The sequence below is a fragment of the Pangasianodon hypophthalmus genome, chromosome 19, assembly GCF_027358585.1.
Source record: "Pangasianodon hypophthalmus isolate fPanHyp1 chromosome 19, fPanHyp1.pri, whole genome shotgun sequence".
Classification (NCBI taxonomy): domain Eukaryota; kingdom Metazoa; phylum Chordata; class Actinopteri; order Siluriformes; family Pangasiidae; genus Pangasianodon; species Pangasianodon hypophthalmus.
Window position 1 is genome coordinate 19337758 of NC_069728.1, and position 22442 is coordinate 19360199.

General features: G+C 37.5%; 2 protein-coding genes across 3 annotated transcripts; both read left to right on the forward strand.

Moving 5' to 3' along the window:
* The first annotated feature begins 203 nt into the window (after positions 1-203).
* On the forward strand, positions 204-10718 carry LOC113547694 (ankyrin repeat and SOCS box protein 2). The gene is made up of 9 exons (XM_026948155.3): positions 204-437; positions 2103-2234; positions 2335-2510; positions 3298-3453; positions 4773-5018; positions 6157-6328; positions 6500-7037; positions 7117-7270; positions 9188-10718. Exons 2-9 carry the CDS (start codon positions 2149-2151, stop codon positions 9328-9330), a joined length of 1671 nt encoding a protein of 556 aa, XP_026803956.3. The 5' UTR covers positions 204-437; positions 2103-2148; the 3' UTR covers positions 9331-10718.
* An 853-nt stretch (positions 10719-11571) lies between these two features.
* On the forward strand, positions 11572-19780 carry asb2a.2 (ankyrin repeat and SOCS box containing 2a, tandem duplicate 2). 2 transcript variants are annotated; one of them, XM_026948108.3, is made up of 10 exons: positions 11572-11721; positions 13209-13560; positions 14229-14351; positions 14443-14612; positions 14710-14865; positions 15597-15842; positions 16100-16271; positions 16364-16934; positions 17726-17879; positions 18584-19780. In XM_026948108.3, exons 2-10 carry the CDS (start codon positions 13232-13234, stop codon positions 18733-18735), a joined length of 2073 nt encoding a protein of 690 aa, XP_026803909.3. In that variant the 5' UTR covers positions 11572-11721; positions 13209-13231; the 3' UTR covers positions 18736-19780. The 2 variants fall into 2 exon arrangements, with proteins under 2 accessions (XP_026803909.3, XP_034169629.2); XM_034313738.2 differs by having other exon boundaries at positions 11583-11721; positions 13194-13560.
* The last annotated feature ends 2662 nt before the right edge of the window (positions 19781-22442 follow it).

Below are 22442 nucleotides of genomic sequence, written 5' to 3' on the forward strand. Positions count from 1 at the left end.
TAAAACTCTAAATCTAAATTAGAGCTCTTTTTTCTGCAGTAAAAGAGAGAACTTGACTGAGATGTGTTCAGTTAGTAAATAAAGTTCGGTACTTTTCTGGGTGTGTGCAGAGTCATGAGTGTGAAGACCTGGTGAAGTTATTTATAGGCATCTCTGAAAGTCTCGTGTGTTCAGTGGAGTCCGGTGGCATGTTGTGTGTAAACATGAACCATGCTGGGGTTCGGCGTCCCGACTGCTGTCCCGCTCCGTCTCTCACAGGCGAGAACACCCGAGTCATCATTTTGTGTGTCACTGAAACCCTGAGAGAAATATTCCATAATCATGTACGCAGGTCAGTGGAGCAGAGTGTTCAGAGGCGAACACAGAGACGACGCAGATCACACACGACATTTTTACAACGAAACTGCAGCTCAGGACCTCAGGTGGAGTCTGAACAGGTAGGACCTTCTCCCAGCAGGTTCCTTTTACATCCACGCAGAACTTAACACCTTTAATGACACCTTTAACTGGAATCATTTAATCACACGTCTCATGGAATAAGTCCGTCCCACTATCATCACTTACACATTCACTCAAATCAGTCAAGTCGTTTAAAATCCAGTATTTCTACATAATTTCTTTATTATTTCCACCCTGTTTTCTTTTTTCCTGTAAGTAGTCTTTAATTAGTACCTTAATATACCTTTTTTAAACTTTACTCATGTTAGAATGAGTACCTACCCTACTGAAACACATAAACACAAAAACATTTAATGTAAATGATTAAAATATCCAGTTTAAAGGTTTTTTTTGTGATAAATAGCTTTAGTTGTGTATGAAGTGCCCGGCTAGCTCAGGTGGTAGAGCATGAGAGTCTTGATCTCAGGACTGTGGCTTTGAGCCCCACGCTGGGTGCCGACTCCAGCCACTGGCCGTGCACAGGCTCGTGCTCTCTCTCAGCGCCGGACCCAAAGCCGGATACATGTGGAGGGTTACATCAGGAAGGACATCCGGCGTAAAACCCGTGCCAAATCAACATGCACACGAGGGAAGGGGAAGGATGTGCTGTGGCGACCCCTAAAGGGAGCAGCTGCAACAACAACAACTTTACATATGTGACTAGTGTTTATTTTACAGTGATGATGATGATGGTGGTGATGATGATGGTGATGATGGTGATGATGATGATGATGATGATGATGACGATGATGATGATAGTGATGATGACGATGATGATGATGGTAGTAACGATGATGATGATGATGATGGTGGTGGTGATGATGATGATGATTGTTATGATGATGATGGTGATGATGATGATGATGGTGATGATGATGATGATGATGATGACGACGATGATGATGATGGTAGTAATGATGATGATTATGATGATGATTATGATGATGATTATGCTGATGATGATATTGGTGATGATGGTGATGATGGTGATGATGATAATGATGATTTTGATGATAGTAGTGATAATGATGGTGATAATGATGATGATGGTGATGATGATTGTTATGATGATAATGATGATGATGATGATGATGATGATGATGGTGAAGATGATGATGGTGATGATGATGATGACGATGACGATGATAGTGATGATGACGATGATGATGATGATGATGATGATGGTAGTAACGATGATGATGATGATGATGATGATATTGGTGATGATGATGATGATGATGATGGTGGTGATGATGATGATGATGATTGTTATGATGATGATGATGATGATGGTGGTGATGATGATGATGATGATTGTTATGATGATGATGATGATGATGATGATGACGACGATGATGATGATAGTGATGACGATGATGATGATGGTAGTAACGATGATGATGATGATGATGATGCTGATGATGATATTGGTGATGATGATGATGATGATGGTGATGATGATGATGCTGATGATGATATTGGTGATGATGATGATGATGATGGTGATGATGATGATGATGATGATGATGCTGATGATGATATTGGTGATGATGATGATGATGATGATGATGGTAGTGTTGATGATGATGTGTGTGTGTGTGTGTGTGTGTGTGTGTGTGAGACCATGCTAATACTCTTGCATTGTCTTATTATTGTTATTAAAGAAGGACAGAAATCCCTCCATCTTCTGGATGACATCTGCACAGGATCATGTGCACTAACGGCATCGGGAAGCAGGAGTGTGTGACCTGGCGAACTCTTCACGGCCTCCGTCTCATCTCCGTCATGCCTGCTGAGTACGTTTAATAAACACAGCCCTGAATAATATTCATCATCAAGTTACAATGTTTAACTAACGCCTGTGGTGACCTCTGACCTCTGACCTCTGACTGACAGGGATGAGGATCAGCTGCTGTCGGCCGTGTGGAGCGGAGATGTGAGGAAAGTGAGGAATATTCTGATGAGTGAGAAAACGCCGAGGAATCTTCTGATGGCGGATGCAGACGGCTGGACTGCGGTACACGAGGCGGCTTATTACGGCCAAGCTGAGTGCCTGAAGCTGCTGCTCACAGGTGAGGAGGCGTTAACGCAGTCGGCCATTTTCTTCCAGGAAGTCAAATAAAACATCCGGTGCATCTCAATCAGCTCGCTAGTTCAGTAGTCAGGGCGCTGATCAGGGAGGCGGCCATTTTAAGGGCTGTCTCAATCGCAGAATCCTTCCAGTGCACTGGAACGTTAGCTCCCTAAAAAATCCCACAATGCACCGCAAAAACCAGGAAGCATCGATCCTCACTATGTTCCCTTACTGGAAATGACATCATATTTTCATATTTTGAAAAAAAAATGGCGGACGAACTCTCATCCAACTTCGTCTACAAATGTAAGTAGCTTGTTATCATTGTTGTAGCTCTTAAATGATTACTTATGTTAGTGATTTTTAACTTTATTTGACGTTCTATATACGGTTTGTTTGAGTCTAACGACTTTTAAGTGTTTAATGATTTTAAAAAAATCCACTAGCGAGCCTACAATCCTGCTTGAAGCACCATGACAGAAACGTGTGTGATTAAGCTAACGAATTTATAGGACATGTAATATCAGAAAGATATCAGTCCTGCCTGTTGGTGATAAACACCAGTGGTGACGTTTTACACAACGCGAGTACGTCGTCATGTCGTGTGTAGTGAGCCAGGATCCTTATTAGCATCGAACTCGTGTACACGATCTACTGACTCATGACGTAGCGAGCTGATTGAGACACGCCCATGATCACCATATCAACCCATCCTGTCTACATGCGATTAGCATGAAGGCCTCGCTAGCTCTAGCTAACTTCTCATTCTGTATTTTCTTTTTCAGTTGTCCCTGAGATGATTAACACTCGAACCTGTAAACACCAGACTCCTCTCATTCTCGCTGTATCCCGGGAACACTTACCCTGTGTGGAGTATCTCTTGGAGAAAGGGGCGGATCCCGGAATTCCCACCATAACCAATGAGACGCCTCTGTATGAAGGTGATGACTTTAATCACTATATTTAACGATTATTGTTAATATTTTACAGCATTTGGACTTTATGTCACTGCAAAACTGATATCAAGTGGAAAATATCCTGAATATAGTTACATTTATCTAATATCTTTCTCATCATGAGATTATTAAAATGAAATTTTCTTTTTTTATTAGTAGATTGTTTCATTTACCATTCATGTACCATTACAACAAAACAATTTAAGCTAAATAATCTCAGTTTATCATATGTACTTTTATCATAAACTCATACTGAGAATGTTTTACAGAAATTTGACTATATTCAAGATATTGTCACTTGCAGTATTTACATTCAGGACAATTGAAATATTTTATAATTAAAATTAAAATGAGGTTTTTTTTTGCATTTGCCACCAGTCTGATCACATTTCTGTGCAGTTTAACTGTGTTTATTACAAAACCATATCTCAATCTTAATCTAAACTGTACTATTGATTTAAAATATTCTAAATAAAATATTTTAGTGTTTATATCAATTTAAATGTAATTCAAATAGTTATTTTATATTTTGTACGGCCAACAGGAAGTGCACAGTGACAGTTTCATTGTACATTATGACAGTAAAATATTGAATCTTAAACAAACAAACAATCAATTAAATAAATAAATAGTGAAAACTTTGCATGCATGCTAAACTGTAAATATTAGTATGGTTATTTATTTATTTAATTATTTATTTGTTTGTTTTTACCAGTCACACACAATTCATTTGAAAGTAGTTAAATGTTTTAAAACCTTATTTATTTATTTATTTATTTATTTATTTATTAATCACCAGTCACACACAATTCATTTGAAAGTGGTGTTTTAAAACCTTATTTATTTATTTATTTATTTATTGTTTATAAGTTTATCTATAAAATGAAAACACACACGTGAGCTCAGGAACCTTTTTTTTTTCACTCTTCATACATTACAGTTTAAAAAAATAAATAAATAAATAAATAAAATTTTAAAAAAGAAAAGAAAAAACTAACATGGCCTGATGTCTACTTTCTGTTTAAAATCATGTAGAATTTATTTTTTAATACTTGAGTACATTTTTTTCACTTAAGTATAATTTGGATGAGATAATTCCACTTTAGTAATTAATTTATTTAAATAATAAATCATTTAAATGATCTAAAATATTTAAATCAGTAATTTAGGTGATGTAATGTGTACACACTACTCTGATTTTTCCCTTTCCTTCACTCTGTGTGTGTCTCTGCACTCTGTCCATCCCGGTGTTGACACTCTGCACAGGACGGATAGATGAATGTTTCTGTTTGTTCTCTGCTCAGCGTGTGCCACGCGTAACGCTCAGATGGTGCGTCTCCTGGTGAGAAGCGGCGCAGATGTCAATCAGAAATGTTTGGACGGATGGACGGCTCTGCACGAGTCAGTGTCCCAGAACGACATGGAGATGTGTGAGGTTTTAGTGGAGCACGGAGCTGAGATCAGCTCTCGCAACATCTACGGAGTCACGCCGCTGTTCCTCGCTGCTCAGTGCGGACGCCTGGAGCCGCTCAGCTTCCTCATCCGAAAGGGTTCGTAAACAGCGATTAACCCTTTCATACATCATGTCCACTGAACCATCTGGAGATCTGCATCGTGTCCATAGAACTATCTGGAGATCTGCATCGTGTCCAAGCTCATGGACCCTCAATTTAAGGCTCTTTGTAATGTTTTAGGAAAATATAATAAATATAATAAATCAAAATCATCTCCAAATAATTTCAGATCATGAATGTAAATTAATGTAAACTTCTGTAGCTCGGTCTTTCGCAATCTTTAATAACTTTCTACATAAAATAAAATAAAATATAAATATAATAAATAAATTTTCATTAATAAATGTGTGAATAAAAGTAATAAATGTTTTTGTGCCAAACTTTACTGATCTCTAAAGATTTTAAAAAACTAGTTTGTTTGTTTGTTTATTTGTATTTTATTTTAATTAGTGTTGCTTTGGGGAAGATTATTATTATTATTATTATTATTATTATTATTATTATTACTTTTTTTTTTACTTTTTTAAAACTTTTTTTGCTTTATGTCCCAAACTGTGTAAATTATGTATGTTCACGAAAGATATTTTTGTGTTCAACGTTACACATTTTAGTCCTCAATCTTTAAAAAATGAAAAATTTTGGACATTAGAAGACTGAATTGTATTATTATTATTATTATTATTATTATTATTTTATTTTTTTTAATTATTATTATTATTTTTTATTTTATTTTTTTCTCAGGCAGACTGTTTTAGCCTTTTTTTTAAACTCATGGACTTTCATTTACTTTTTAATATAAGTAATATTTAGACAGAATCAAAATTCATACATCATGAAATTTTAATAAGAAAAAAAAGAAAATCTAATTGAATTTGGATTCATGTATAAATACTTTATGCACAGAAGGGTTAAGTTACAGTCAGGTAGATTTACACCACGGCGCTGATGAATTCTGGCTTCTGATTGGTCGGAAGGTGTTGATTAGTTTTCTATGACAGCAGCTCTCATTCTAATGTATCATGGTTTCTATGGTAACGGCTCATTCACAGGGTCTTGTACGGTGGAAAATAATCAGCTTCAGGGTGATATCAGAAGCTCTGCTTCATCACACCTTGCTGTCGTTGATTAGTTTACTGTAACAGAACCACACGCGTGATGTTGTGTACTTGTGCAGGTGCTGATGTCAACTGCGAGGCGAAAGACGGAGCCACAGCGTTGTACGAGGCCTGCAGGAACGATCACTCAGACGTCATGGAGTTTCTTCTGTCTCAGAGTGCTGATGCTAACAGACCTGGAAAGGACGGACTTTTACCTCTTCACATAGCAGCGAAACACGGGAACGACAGGTATAACACAAACACAAACACAAACATGTCGAGACTTTAGCAGAGGAACCCTGAAGGTCCAAAACCTGGTTCTGAAGATTTAAAAAAGTCATGAGGTGAAGCGACAGAACCAGTGTGTGGAATTTCTCTGTATATTTACTGAAGCTTTATAACCTTCTACGTCCCGTTCAGGATCATCTCCAAACTGATCCCGATCACGAGCATGACTGAAGTCCAGCGCAGTGGCATCAGCCCTGTGCATCTCTCAGCCGAGAGCAACGAGGACCACGCCCTGGAGCTCCTGATCCACGCTGGCTTTGACGTCAACTTCCTGCTGGCTCCGGAACGTTCCTGCATGTATGAAGACCGTCGCCTGTCACCTCTGTACTTTGCTGTAGATAACAGGAACCTCGAGGCTGCCAGGATGCTTCTGGACGCCGGCGCTGATCCAAACCTGGACCCGTTCAACGTCCTGCTGCTGGCCGTGAGGCAGGGTGACGTACACATGGCCACCTTACTCCTGGAGCATGGAGCTAACGTTAACGCTTCCCTTCCTACACACCCCAGCACGTTCCCAGCCTGCGTGATGCTCAGCGTGAGGAACATCGCCATGATGAAATGCCTGATGGACCACGGCTGTGACGCAGAAGCGTGTTTTCAGTGTGAATATGGCGCTGAGGAACATCCGACGTACACCAGGAGCGAGACGGAGACACGGCCATGTTTGCAGGTATTAGTTGCACTGTGAGATAATTAAATATTCAAAAAAAAATTTTATAGATCTTCTTCTTTATCTTCTCCACACACAGTTCTGTGAGATGATCTCAGCTGGGTTGGTGTGTCACTGCACAGGACCCGTCATTAACCTGCTCCTGGATTACGTCACTCCTGTGAAACTCTGTTCCAGACTCAATAAACTGCTGGAAAGTGATGATTCCTGGACACAAATCAAAGACAAATCATGTACGTATGTCCAAATTATCTGGCAGCTGGGTGCAAAACTTAGCATCCTCCTTGGGTTAGGTCAAACACATCTGAAAAAAAAATACAGAGCTCTAATGTTTTTACCCCCATTAATGCCTTTTAGTTGCATTATTCAAATTTGTGCCTTGTTAATGTGTTTACTGATTTAAAACCATCAACACATTCACTTTAAGTCAGGGTTTCCTAAACTAGGGGTCACGACCTCATGTGGTGTCATATGATTACTGGCGTAAAAATAAAAAAGGACAAATTTCTCCAATCATCTAGATCCTCGAAACATCAAGTGACTCTGATTCAGTAGAACAGAAGTCAAGAAAACAAACGCTAAATATCGATTTGAAATTGAATATGGATTTACAGTAAACAATTGTTTATTTAAAGAGTCTGAAAACCTCGTATTTAGGACATGAAACAGTCTCAAACTTTCAAGCAGTCAGTCAAAAAGAATCACCAAAACAGCTCAAACACACTCTACATCTATAACATACTGTTCTCCCACAGAGCTGGAGGAGGAAATAAACGAGATATCCGAGTGTTTAAGGAGAGCGATTAGAAACAGTGGCAACCGTTATTCAGAAACAGACGAAACACAGACGCAAAAACTCAACCAAAAAGCAGATAATAAGGCAAATCAGAGGTGGAATAAAAGTCCACATTTATATGAGTTGGATTTGAATGAAAGCTCGGCTTGCCCAGAAGTGCAATTAACTAGATTAAACATCAGGAAGTGACATCATTAACGAGTTCATTCTGTACATTAACACATTCGAATAGACAGAAGAGAAGAAGTGAGTGTTAAATCCCTGGAAGGAGAGACTTCACGCAGCCAGAATCTTTCTTCTCTTCTCTTTCTTCTCTTCTGATAACGTCTCGGGTGATGAAGCATGGTGTTTCGGCCTGGATGAAGAGTCAGAAAGCTAACGTCAGCTATGAGCCAGTGTGAAGATGTTACTGGAGTCTGGCTAGCGTCTCCATTTACTGCTAGCATTAGAGTTTTAAAACATATTTTGTGCTACAGTTTAATTTAATTAATATTTCTAGTAAAAATACATCTCACTAACAGCCAGAGTGCATCCTCGCTCTACACACACGTAGTCCAGCAGGTGAGATTCAGAAAAGAGTGCTAATGTGAGCGTTTTTACATGAGAAACATGTAATGTTGGATTGTTTTCTTTGGGAAACCTGGTGATTGTTTTCTCCTAAACCTGCTAATGAAAATCTGCTACGTGATCTGTTTGTGCATGATGCCAGAGCTAGCGACTTGTCCTTTACTCTATAAAGACCTAGCACACGTCTAAAAATGTGTAAGAAGATCAGATCGATAAGATCCTGGCACACATTCAACGTCCTAGTTGGCTTCTTCAGGTTCAAGTAAACCACTAAACTGACAACAGCATGTTCTCTAATGTTTAAATGCGTAAAATAATTTCCACAGATGATCATTTCCATCACGTCCACCATGGACAATTCCCCTCCAGACCACCAGAGGGCGACATCCCTCATAGACTGAACAACTTTTTTCTTGTTTTTCGAGACTTCTGAGAATTGCCTGACTGTTTTTGTTTAGTTTACACACACTATGTACAGATTAATCTCTTATTTTATGACCATAATCAAACATCGGACTTATTATTTAAATAATATTTTGGTTATTTATTGGAGCTGAAAATGTTTTATTCCTGAACTTTATGCTGAAAAGACACATTAGGACCACGTTAACTGTATTTATTTATTTATACTTCCATTACTGAGATTCAGATTAAATTCTATTCACTGAGTCAAACAGGTTAAAAATTACACTTATTTAATAATAAATATATAGTGGGATGTGATTTCCAAAACTGTATCAATCACCAAAACAATTAATCATGCTATTTTATTTATCTTCCTCTTCAGTGCTTCCTCAGAGTCTAATGCAGCTCTGCAGAGTGAGAATCCGACAGTTAGTGGGAATAAAAAGCCTGAAGTCTATCAGGAACCTTCCAGGAAGATTAATCAGATACCTCAACCACAATGTGCAATGTGAAGATGTTCTTTAACCTCCTGTATGCATGCATCAAGCCTCATTATGACCATATATATACAGTTCTGTGCAAAAGAAACGCTGTAGAGCAAAGACGCCTTCAAAAATAATGAAATTAAATGTTTCTACATTAAAAAAATACTATAAAGAGCAGTAAACAGTAATAAATGAAACAAAGTCAATATTTGGTGTGACGATCCTCCGCTTTAAAAAAAAAATAAAACAGTATTCTCAGGTGCAGTGTGTGCAGTTTTATAAGGAAATGAGCTGGAAGTGTTACTGAGCATCTTGCAGAAGCAGCCACAGTTCTTCTGGAGACTTTGACTGTCGACTCGCTTCTTATTTCTGCAGCGAAACCCAGCAGCCTTCATTATGTTTTTATCTGAAAAGTGTCTCTTATGGAATCTGCTGCTTTCTTTACTGACATACAAACATTTCTCTGTAACGTTTCATTTTGTGCTGGAAAACTAATGTTTGGAATCTAAAATGTTTTTGTACTGAATCAATAATGTAGAAGTCAGAAAATAAACATCTATAACAAAATTTGTACTAAAAAAGGGGGTGCCAAGACTTTTGCACAGTACTGTATGTATATAAAACATATGCCAGGAATAATAATGATGAAGTGTAGTAAACTCCTCTGTCCTGAAGATGTCTGAAAAGTTCCAGCTTTACCTCTGACTGTTACAAAGCACTGACACTGGAGACTCCTTCCATAAATGTTACATAAACTTCATATGATTTTTTTTTACACATTTACATGGAGTCTGTGATGATAACGTATTAGAACGAGCGCATTAATATAAACCTTCACTACTGTCAGAGCTGCTGTTATAGAAAATGAATCAACGCCTTCTGACCAATCAGAATCCAGAATTCAGCAGCACTGTGGTGTAAATGTATATTAATACAAAGTGTGTTGCATGGTGAAGTGCTTTCTAATACAAAATCACCTCATAGACTTTAGACAGTGTTACAGTGTGTGTGTGTGTGTGTGTGTGTGTGTGTGTGTGTGTGTGTGTGTGTGATACAGTTTGAACCAGATGATGGTGCTAGAGTTATAATGTAGAAATAGATGATGATATTATCATGTGTGTTTGTGTGCATACACTGGCATTAATGTTATAAAATTATTTATTCCATTAATACTATTAGAACAGATGGACACAAAAATAATATACTTATCTTTTAATTCTATTACTTCTTATACAGTATGTCTGATATAGACATACACTCATTACATGGCATATCTATCATGTAATATCAGGGATTTCTAGTCCCACTTATAGTGTGTGTGTGTGTGTGTGTGTGTGTTTTAGTCTACGGATTTCTACAGATTTCCATTTCTTTAAAACAAACTCTGTTTATTGTGTTAGTTTGTGTTCCTGTTTTAATAAAATTCAGAGCTGATTTGTTGTTGGCTTTTACGTCTCACTCAGTCACGTTCACACGCATCACAGCCTTAAAATATAAAATCTACAGTTTTTTAATTAAAGCTAAAATTATAAATGCATTATTTTTAATTAATTTGAAGAATTTGAAGAATGCTGAAAAGGTTCTAGATATTAAGAAGAAAATATTGCACCACACACTTAACCACACACTTCAGGTATTTTCTGGTTATAGCCACGCCCCCTAAGTGTGGCTCAAAGCTGTGATTGGACAGTGATTGCGTTTCATTTCAGTGTAGCACTGCTGCACCACAGTGATGAAGGTGAAATGTGATGTAACAGAGAATCACGTTCATGACTGACACAAATTCTTTAATTCTTTAAAAAACAGAAACAATTCCCTGATGATACGCTGACGTAAGAGCAATGCGATGAATGTTTTACTTTTAGTTTTACTAACGAAAAGCAATACTGTTTATGTATCGTATTTCACATATTGTTCATCAATGAGAATGCATTTCGCTCTGGCATGAAGCCATGAAGCATCTTCTCCATTATCTTCAGAGACGAATTATAAATGAATAAAAATGCTCTGTTAGATAGTAAACACCCAGATAAATCGGCTAATCATGCTACCTCAGATCTGTCTCAAAAAGAATGCAAATATGCAAACTCATGTCCATGTCCATGTTCAGTGTCAGTGTAAAGTGCAGACCTGAGAACATTCCTGCTGCTTCTCTGAGCAGTTTGTTTATTCCCAGCAGTATCACTGTGTGTGCACCCACTGCAACTTTCCCCCCGTCGTTAGGCCAGACATGCCTTAATGTCCTACGTGTAAGCCAAGTAAAGATGTGTTTGAGGTCACAGGTTTGTTTACAACATTACATCCAGATTGCTTTCACAGTAGCATTTAAATTAATAATCCAGCACTCCACAGAGCAGTCAGGAGAGACGCCGCTGAAAGAGTAGAACTTCTACACTAAATATCTACGCGACCCTGCTTCACACTGCGTAAGGTACGTCACAATAACACAATAACATCAGCATCAATGACATTCACACCAAAACCACCAATTGTGCAACTTCTCCTCAGTTCTAAAGCTCAGGTTTTAAAACTTGTATGTTTTTATGTACGTTTTATATGATGGTAACATGCTACCCATAAACATTTCCCCTAATCGTCAGCTTTGGCAGATATTTTATGTAGTTGTACGAGGTTGACAACTTTTTTTATATAAAAGACAATCATAGTTACATTTATTAATGTTTTCCATCCAGATGAGTGCAAAAGTTTGCCTCCCTCACGGTTTCTGTCTGCAAAATGCCATCTTATTATGCAAATTATCTACAAAAATTTAATCCAAGAAATTAAAAATGAAATGAACTCCATAATATGAGGCAAAGTAGAGAAAAAATTACTTTGAAAAGAATGACGTGAAATGAAAAGTCAACGTTTTGGAGGATGTAAAAGCTGTCCAGAGGAGGTGATAGAGGTTGGAGGTATCGTGGTATTATTGTAGCAAGGGTTGTGTTATGTGTTTTCCTTTTTGTCCTATTTCTTCTTCTTCTTCTTCTTCTTTTTAACATCAGCTTGCTCAGGGACAGCAGATGAAAATGAGCCATTTGGCTAAATCGCCACATTTACATCAGAACCACTGATATCAATTAACCTGTACTTTCTCTGTTAAAGAATTAAAGTAGTTATAAAACCAAAGGGATGATGTACAAACTATTAAATATTCACCTTTTATCAACAAACATTTGAATGTTATTCAATTAATATTAATATTTAAACTATATTATACTATTAATAATTTAACATACCCATGACCATCTTTGTTACATGAACGAATGAAGGAGCATCTGAGAAACACAACACGCTAAATCTCTTTGTTCCTGTAAATTATTACATTATTAAAGGATTGTTACATTTCTTATAGACTACAACAAAGTTTCACAGTTGACATATAAAGCTCTAAAAGGCTTATCTTACTGATCTTCTGAAGCAGTATAACCCAGCTCGAGCACTTCCTGCACCTGAGGCAGGTTTAGTAGTAACTCCTGCGATTAATCTCAGCACAGCTTGTGGTAGATGTTATGATGTTATGAGGTTATGATATTAAGAACACAGGTTCTATAAATGTTTTTAAATCCAGATTAAAGACCTTCTTTATTCATAATTCCTGTATTCATAAATCTTTTATGAATACATTAATCTTTTTTCTGTTAATATATTTTATATTGTGTATAGTGTATATTTCATTTGTATTTCATTTCAAAAAGTTCTTTTATCCGTAAAGGTATTGTTTATTGTTATGTTCTTTGTCTATTTTTTTTATCTTCTATGTAAAAATCTTTGAGATTTCAGACTGAAAAAGAACAATGATATATACATAAAGAATATTATTTTTAAATACTCTTATTTATTCATTTGTTTTGTGCTGGGGCACTAACTTTTGCACTCTAACTGTGTTCATGTGGAATAAAGTGCTGCGTTTTTCAGGATCTGGCCTCCCCAGGTGGACGATGGCGACTGCACGGGTGTCGGCCCCAAACCTGACGACTTCCTCTGCAGACACGGAGGACTACAGCGTTTATGCTAACATGTCTGAGGACCAGCTCCTGCAGCTAGCTATTGAGCGAAGTCTAGCTGATGCTAATACTCAGCAAATCTGCTCTCACACACCGAGACTGATGGCTCAGTGTTCACATCTCCCACGGTCTCAGAGGGTCCCTCCTCCTGCAAACCCACCTGCAAACCCACCCGCTAATCCACCTGCAAACCCACCCGCTAACCCATCAGCTAATCCACCGGCTAATCCACCGGCTAATCCACCGGCTAACCCACCACTCAGGTTAATCTTCAAAACACACTGTTAGCGCTAAAGTTTCTTTCTCTCTTCTAAGAGGCAACATAACAATTTTAGCATAGAATTAAATGTTTCCGATTCGTTTTTACTCACTTACCCACAGTAATGTTTCAGCGTCTTTAGAATCCCGAATGGCTTCCTATTCACTATACATGCTCACTACTTAGGGTAGTACATCCTACCTAGTGACCACTGCAGATTCATCCAGAGAAAAGGAGCAACGCTGAAAAAGTTTACATTGAAACTTCCGTCTATTTCCATGAAGGGTAAAAGTATTGGCACCCTTGTTGTTTTGGGTCATTAAAACAAACTTTCTGTGTTTTTCTTTAATGCTTTTCGCTTACGAGGGTCAAGCATCAGTAGAACATACATTGAGTTGCCTGGTTTCATTTTAATTACCATTTACTAATCATGTCCACTGCTAGTCCAAATCCCCCCACACACAACCTCTAGAGAAACTTCTGCTTTCCTGGGTAGAGTTATATCATGAAAAATTAATATCCATGTACTCAGTATACGGAGATACCGATAATCCGAGACTCGTTAGCATGCTGTCAGGAAAGTGGAAAAGCGCTATTTTACGTCTGCAATATTGTTGAAGTGTTTCATGAAGTACATCCCCTTCTCACAATATATCATTATCATTCTTACAGTGAGAAACAATGCTCAAGAATCAACCGAGATGCTCAAAACCATTTATTCAGGAAGGACAAGCAGGAAGTGATTGCTTGGACAAGATACAATGGATTTCTAAGGGTTACTGTCGAATCGGTCAAGTGAGTGTCTTTGAAATGCAAAAACAAAATGATCACAAATGTGGCTCAAATTAATGTGTTGATTGGTGCAAATTGAACATTTTATTTCCAGTGATTTAGACCCTTTTCTCTCAGCAATTTGGAAAGGTGATGCTAAGGCTCTAAGTGCGCTAATTCAAACCAAATCCAGAAAACTTTTGGAAGCTAATCAGGATGGTTGGCTCCCCCTGCACGAGTGTGCTTACTACGGCCATGTTGACTGTCTAAAGATTTTACTAAGTGGTAAGGAGTCATTTATAGACCATCCCATCCTGAACAGTCCTGTGTTTCCTGTGTGGATGTCCATCTATGTCAGTATTTGATTGTGTGATGCTTTTAGCCGAGCCAGAGACGATTAACAGTCGCACCCTGAAGAACCAAACTCCGCTTCTTCTGGCCGTGACTCGCCGACATTCAGCTTGTGTCCTTTATCTGTTGGAGAAGGGTGCTGATCCCAACCTGGCAAACAACCAGTGGGAGACTCCACTATACAAAGGCAAATATGTTTTAATATGAATAAAGTATCTTAGCAATAAAACTGGGCTTACAATATGGGATGCTACTAACACCATTCCCATTGCTAACCATTTTTTTTGCATTACTACTAAATCATGTACTAAATGCTTTGGCACACAATTTGGCACACTAACACCAAATTTATTATATATAAATTATATTAAGTACTATACAAAAACTTGTCGACTTTTTGCCTCTGACAGTTTCATAAAAGGGTGAATGCAGCTAATTCAGCTACGATAAACTATTAAATATTATACCACAGCACTGTTGAATTCTGGATTCTGATTGGTCAGAAGGTGTTGAATTGTAAAATTTCTATAACAAAAGCTCTGACAATAGTGCAGGTTTATATTAATGCACTCATTCTAACATGTTATCATTTCTATAGTAATAATGTGTAATCATTGATATGGTGAAGTTTTCTGTAAGAAAACATTTCTTTAACATTTGTGGAAGGAGTCTCCAGTATCAGTGCTTTGTATTTGTATATGTAGTTGATGTGTTTTCGGTGTGACCACCTTTTGAGGTGTATGATGACGTTTTGAGGTACTCAGTGTAGGCAGGTTCATCAAGTAGTTTCCATTATCATGTAAACAAATTGGAATAAACAATGTAAGCCTGGTTTAATGTATACATCTAAGCAATTACAGTAACTAAGACTGCTGTTGGGTGAATAAACTTCTGTATATATAACGTTGTTTTCTACAGCTTGTGAAAAGGGAAATGAAGAAGTTGTCGGTTTTCTGATAAGATACGGAGCATCAACAACCAAGTCGTCTGTGCAAGGCATAACACCATTGCATGAAGCAGTGACAAGCAAAAATGTGGAGATGTGCAAGATGCTGCTGCAAGCAAAGGCAAATCTGATGGCTAAAAACATTTATGGCATAGATCCGCTATTTACAGCAGCTCAGTGTGGTGCTGCTGAAGTTCTTAGCTTCCTGCTCATGAAAGGTAGGCATCAAATTAAAAAACCTCACTTAAAGAATGACTAAGTTAAGGGTATTTGTTACAATTAAAACTTACACTTCATACCCAGTTGCAAGGTCGTCAACCACGTTAATCAGGCAAAGGCTTTATCCAGGGAAAGACTTTATAAACATTAAACATTATAGAAGTGGTATGTGGCAACAAAATTTGCAAGTGGACGCATACTGTTACAGTTGGCCCTTCCTAGTTTCTTAGTATTTATTGGGTTAATTTTCCTGTAGGTGCAGAAGTCAACACTCAGGCTAACGATGGAGCCTCGGCCTTGTTTGAAGCCTCTAAAAATGGTCACCGTGAAGTCGTGGAGATTCTCTTGTCCAGAAGGGCTGATGTTAACAAATCTAACAAAGCTGGACTACTTCCTATTCATGTTGCTGCTAAAAACGGACATGCTGAGTTAGTGAAACAAGGTTTATCCTTTTATAAATCGGTACTGAATTCATTTGATCAGGCAAAAGCGTAACTGCGTAATTTGTTTTTTCCCTCAGAATTGTTGCGATGCTAATACCAAGAACTAGCAGAGCTAAAATAAGGCGCTGTGGCATCAGTCCTCTTCATATGGCCGCAGAACGCAACAGAGATGGTGTTCTTGAGATGCTGATAGATGCCGGTTTTGATGTCAACTCCATGCTGTCGGAGGATTGGTCCAAAATGTATGAGGATCATCGCAGCACCGTGCTCTACTGCGCCGTGTCCAACAGTAATATCGATGCGGCCACAATGCTTCTGGAGGCTGGGGCCAACCCAAACCTGGACACCTTCAATCCTCTGCTTGTTGCTGTGAGGAAGGGCTACATGGAAATGGTCAAGCTTCTGGTCAACCATGGTGCAAATATTAACTCCATTCTCCCAACTCACCCCACCGACTTCCCGGCCGCTTTGATTTTTTGCATGAATTTCTTGCCCATGTTTAAGTACCTAATGGATAATGGGTGCGATGCCCTATCGTGTTTTACGTGTGACTATGGTAGCAATTCTCACCCACCCATGAAATCCAGCAGAGATGGAAGGGACAGGCTATATTACATCAGTGATGAAAATTCAGAAAGCTGTGTACAGGTAAATCTCATGAAAAAATTTTGGGGAACCCCAAGGGTACATCCTTGGTATTTTATATTTGTATCTTTCATCTGAATGTAGGACACATTTGAGGCTAACTTTAGGGTACAGTAGTGGTCCTCAATGTCTTTTCATCTATGTTACATTAGTTTTAAAGTTCACTACATTCATTTTCCCAGGCAAAACATAAAAAACTAAAGGTCCAAAGGATGTACCCAAAGTGGTTTATTCCTCAGCAATTTCTAGAGCAATTTACATCCCCCCCTTTGTGCATCAAGACCTTTGCCCTAGTGAATTGGCATGTGTACTTCAGTGAACTTCAGGGCTATGTCACTGGGAGCTTAATGCTTGATGCTCCCCATATGGCCACAAATAGTGAAGAGGTCTGAGAGAGGTCAGACAAAGAATGATCCTAATGACCTCCATGAAAGGTACATAAAAGTGCTTGGACTTGGGTTGCCCATCCCTGGAGTCAGGCCTGGGGGTGGCGTCCACAGAGAAGCATCTGGTGACCAAGCCAACCACATAACCTGGTCAGGCTCAGCCTTGTGGGCTCACCACCTGCATGAAGGCTAGGGGGTCAGGCGCAATGCCAGCCAGGTGACAGGTATCTAATTCACAGACTAGTCTTAGACAGACTAGGCCCTTGCAATGAAAATGTACTTCCCCAGGTCAAAGATACAACAATACATGCCAAGGCCATACTCTTGAGGTACTCCCGTGACCAGCAGTGGTACAATTTGGAACTTGCTTGTATATTGCTTTATTGTTTACACATGTGACTCCAACAGTTCTGTGAGATGATCTCAAGGTCATCAGTCTCCAGTTGGGCTGGACCTGTCATAGACATACTGCTAGACTACGTGGGTCATGTGAAGCTCTGTTCCAGACTTACCGAACACCTGGACAGTTACAGTGAATGGGCTCAAATCAAAGACAAAGCAAGTATGTAAAATTCCCTTCACAGACCCCTAAGATCCAAGTAAGTGTGTGGTACAAACTCTGTAGTACTGGATACTCACTCATCACTCATCTTCAGTACGTTCTGTATCCTGGTTAAGGATGGTGGTGGATCTGGAGTTTATCCTGGTTATACTTGAGGCATGGGGTGGGAATACTTTCTGGTTTTTGGTAACCAGTCCATCACGGGGCACAATGCGCACTCATTCACAGCTAATTGCATCTTTCTGTGAGGTTGGAGGAAACTAGAGAACCCGGAGGAAACCAGACACAAGGAGAACATGCACAGTACTCCACACAGAGAGTAACCCAAGCTCAGGATTGGACACACTGCACCACAATGCCACCCTCTGGTTTCCTCTCACCTTGGAAGAACATGACAGTAGATGGACTCTAAATTGCCTCCAGGTGTGAATATGTGTGTGTGCATGGTGCCCTGTGATGGACTGGTATCCCATCTGGTGTGTATTTCCACCTTACACCCAGTGTTCCCTGGCTGGGTTCAGTATCCACCATGACCATGAAGAGCATAAACTGCTTGAAGATGAATGAATGAATAATTACCCAGTACTTATCCTAGCACCTATGTGTTTTATATCATACACTTACCTGGTTAATACTTAGAAATCAGTAGGTATTGTTTGTGAATAATGGGCTGTAAAGCATTATAACTCTGATTGTCCGTGCAGTGCCTCCTCGCCCCTTGATGCATCTCTGCAGAATAAAGATTCGTCAGCAGCTGGGAATCCAGAGACTAAGACAGATGAACAATCTTCCTCTACCTGGGAGGCTTATCAAGTTCTTACGGCATGAGAAAGAATCGTTTTCTGATATCCTGTGAAAGGTTGGACTTTGAAAAACAGTCTCAGATTTCTTCTATTTTTCTGGATAAGTGATGCCATGACTTTAACAAATATAACAAAAAGAAATATCCAGGAAGCTCCTTAAAGCTGATAAAGATGTGTAAATTCTCGATTTGTAAGTTTTGCTAAGTTGTGAGATTGATGTTATTACTGATTTTATTGTTTTATGTGTTTAGTCAAACCAGCTGTTTTGTTTTAGGCAACTGATTTTCTTTTTGCATTAAATATATTTACTGCTTTTTATGCTTTATTCAATCAGATTCGATTAAAAAAATCATCCATGTGAAATTTCACAGCAAATACCAAGTTAGCTTGTTGTAAATTGACTTATTATGGGGCGCCTGATCATTTCTTGAGTTCTGATTGGCTGAAATGGTGACCGTATACATTTGAATCTAAAGTTGATGAACAGAATTTTAAAAGTGTTGTGACACCAAAATTTGGATTTTTTATTTTTACAATTTTTATTCAAATTGTATTTTCAAAAACATCAAATTTAGTTTTAATACAAATTCAGTTTGTAGAATACAAAGTCAACTTAATCCAACTTCAGCACTTAATACAATTTCAAAGTAAAGGTAGCAATTTAAGATTTATATTTATATAATTTTTTATTTATATTATATATATTTTTTGAACCACAGTAATGTAAGAAACGTGACTTTGATAGCGCTGCTGCTGAGTATTTAATTCCAGTACCAGCTAGCCGAAGTTATCTTAATGAACAGGAAGACAATTCCATATAATATGTTACTATATGTGTAGTATAGTTTAATGTTTTACATTTAATTTAACAATTATTATTATTATTATTATTATTATTATTAGGAAAGGTTTACATCTGGAAGCTGATGACTGCTATATAATCGAGGCGCTGTTATGAAATACATGAGGTTTACTGTGAATCACTGTGCATTATATTCTGTGTAATAGTGTACAGGATGTGTATAATATTGTATATGATGTATGATAAATATGTTTTTACAACACATTTGCGGTTGCTTAAATAAAATAAATAACATTCCTCTTGAGTAAATCATTATTATAATTTAGCTACATCAATTTAAATCTATTCTATTATAATTTTATCAATTTAAACAGTTTTTTTTAACATAAAGTCTTGCTAATTCTATGTAATGTTATACTATTAGTGCATATTATTAGACAATAGTTAGACAATAGTCTAATTATAATCTGTGTAGAATAATAAATAGTTTTTTTTACTGCCCAAGAAATGACTAAAAGCAGCTGCTACTTTACTCTCATAGACCAAGATCTATGAATATGCATGAATTTGGGAATAATTAGGATTGTCCTGCTATCATTACTAATAGCCTAAAATCACTAACATTAGCTAACTTCGCTAGTCAGCTAGCTATATGCTAATAAACTACCTAGCATTAGTCGCAGGTTTCGGTATTCAGCTCTCAATTCGCGTAGTCATTTCTTCCTATTTACTGGGTTAAAATACAACGTTACCATGACAACCACCATCTGCTCATCACTAACATTAGCTAGCTAGTGTAGCATGGCTAAATGTTACCAGGCAGCACATCGTCATCATCATCATCTATTCCTCAGACGTGATCGGTCCAAATCTGTGAAGGTTATATTTAGTGACATCACAAACTAAGATCATTCATAGCCCCGCCCCCCAAATCAGTTTTTATGCAAACGCATGAGAAAGTCTCTGTTTTTTTTTTTCTTTTGAAGTTAATAAGGTTTAAAAAAATAGCTTAATTGGAAAACTTAAAGTTACAGCTTTACCTCTGACTGTTAAGCGCTGACACTGGAGACTCCTTCCATAAATATTGAAGAACGTGGAGAAGACATGCACTCAAGTGGGGTAGTTTTCACAGTTGTGAAACAGGCATGTTGTGTATCAGAGCCTGTTTGCGTAACATTAAATGATATTTAAAGTGTTGCGTAAGACACATGCTGTTAAACAATTGCAGAAATAGCTCATCAATGCAAAACACATCCTCGAGAAAAATCTGTTAGAGATCTGTTACACTGCTCTCAGCATGACCTGGGTGAAATCGGAGATAGTGCAATGTGTGTGTGTGTGTGTGTGTGTGTGTGAGTGTGTGTGTGAGTGTGTGTACATGCTATAAAACCCTCTTCATGATCCGACAGAGATTTTATTTAATCTTTAACAAACACGTTCCTGGAAAACTGATCTATCGAGGTCACAAGGTTCGAGTGTTTCTTGCCCTGACCTTCATGCGCTATAATTAACCAAGTTACAAGTGTGCATTAAGATAAAAATGTGTGCCAGCACACTGCCTTAGTTTTTATGACATTCAATGAGATTTAATTTATTTTGTAAAGATTGGAGCTTGTAAATGATCTTTTCCATAGCATGTGACCCAGCCTGCTAACTCTATAACTAAACCTTAGACTACACATTAAACTATAAACCCAGCACTAAATCAGAATAAATAAATAAGTTATAAATAAGGGTATGAATAAAAATTTATTTCAGCGCATCTGTACTGTAAAGGAATGAAAGTACAAAGTAGCTGTATCATGAACTGAAATATAATCCATTATAATGACCATGACCTGTATATTTATCACATTTCATTTTTAAGTTCTTTAATTTTTTTTTTTCTGTAGGTGAATTGTGAAATACAAAAAAAAGGCAAATAAATATATATTTTTTAAAAACATATCCCTTTAAAAACGTTCATGATTCATGATACATTAAACATTTTATTGGGTAAATTTTATGGAAAAGAATCAAAGACCAAAATCATGTATGCATTTTGATGAAATTTGATCCCATTTGATACTTTAGGCTTTTAGAAATATTAATTTTGCTGCACAGAGTTTATCCCAAGAGTTTTCTTTCTTTCTCCTCAATTTAAGGCCCAAAATATTAAAGGTCAATGCTCTTTATGCTTATTTATCTTTATTCATTTTTAATTATGATAAATTCATTATTGTCTGTCCTTATATTTATCCTTATATTTATCCCTCTGCCTCAAAAATTATCATTCAAGATGGTATCAAGAAGGTGTCCGTATTGAAACCGTACATTTTCGGCAAAAATACAAAGCAAACAAACAAACAAACAAACAAACAAACACACTTTACAAAGCCTTATTTGCAACACAAAAATATTATTCCTTATTTCACCAAAAATTGTTATTAATGCAGCTTGCTTTTTTTTTTTTAACGAAATAAATGTCAATACAACCTGCAGCCTACTAATGAATCTTACAGTATTAAATTTGATACAAACATTTTCAGTAGTGCTGTACCATGAAGGAAATTTGCTTACACAGTGAACAATACCGTAATAAAACAGTTATAATAGCTTTTATTTTTATTTTAACTGCATTGTGAGCCCTTTTTCCTCATACACAGTGTTATGTCAGTGAAAGGCCACTAGAGCACGCAACACACTCATCAATAAATGTACAGCAGCTATTTAGGCATGTGAAGATAAAGAAAAGATAAAGAAATGAGTGGAATTAAAATAAGTGTAGTCAATTTGGAGTGTTAGGAAAAGCATGGGAAGGGGATGCAAACTTTTGCACTCAAGTGTAAGTGCATGGAATACATAGGGATCTCTTCACTCCGGTCTTTTGCAAGTTAGCTTTAAGAAAAGAAAAAAAACACCTAAAATCTGCTTTAGCCTAAAACTCCTGTGTTTGTGTCTGAACTTCTCTCAGTACCT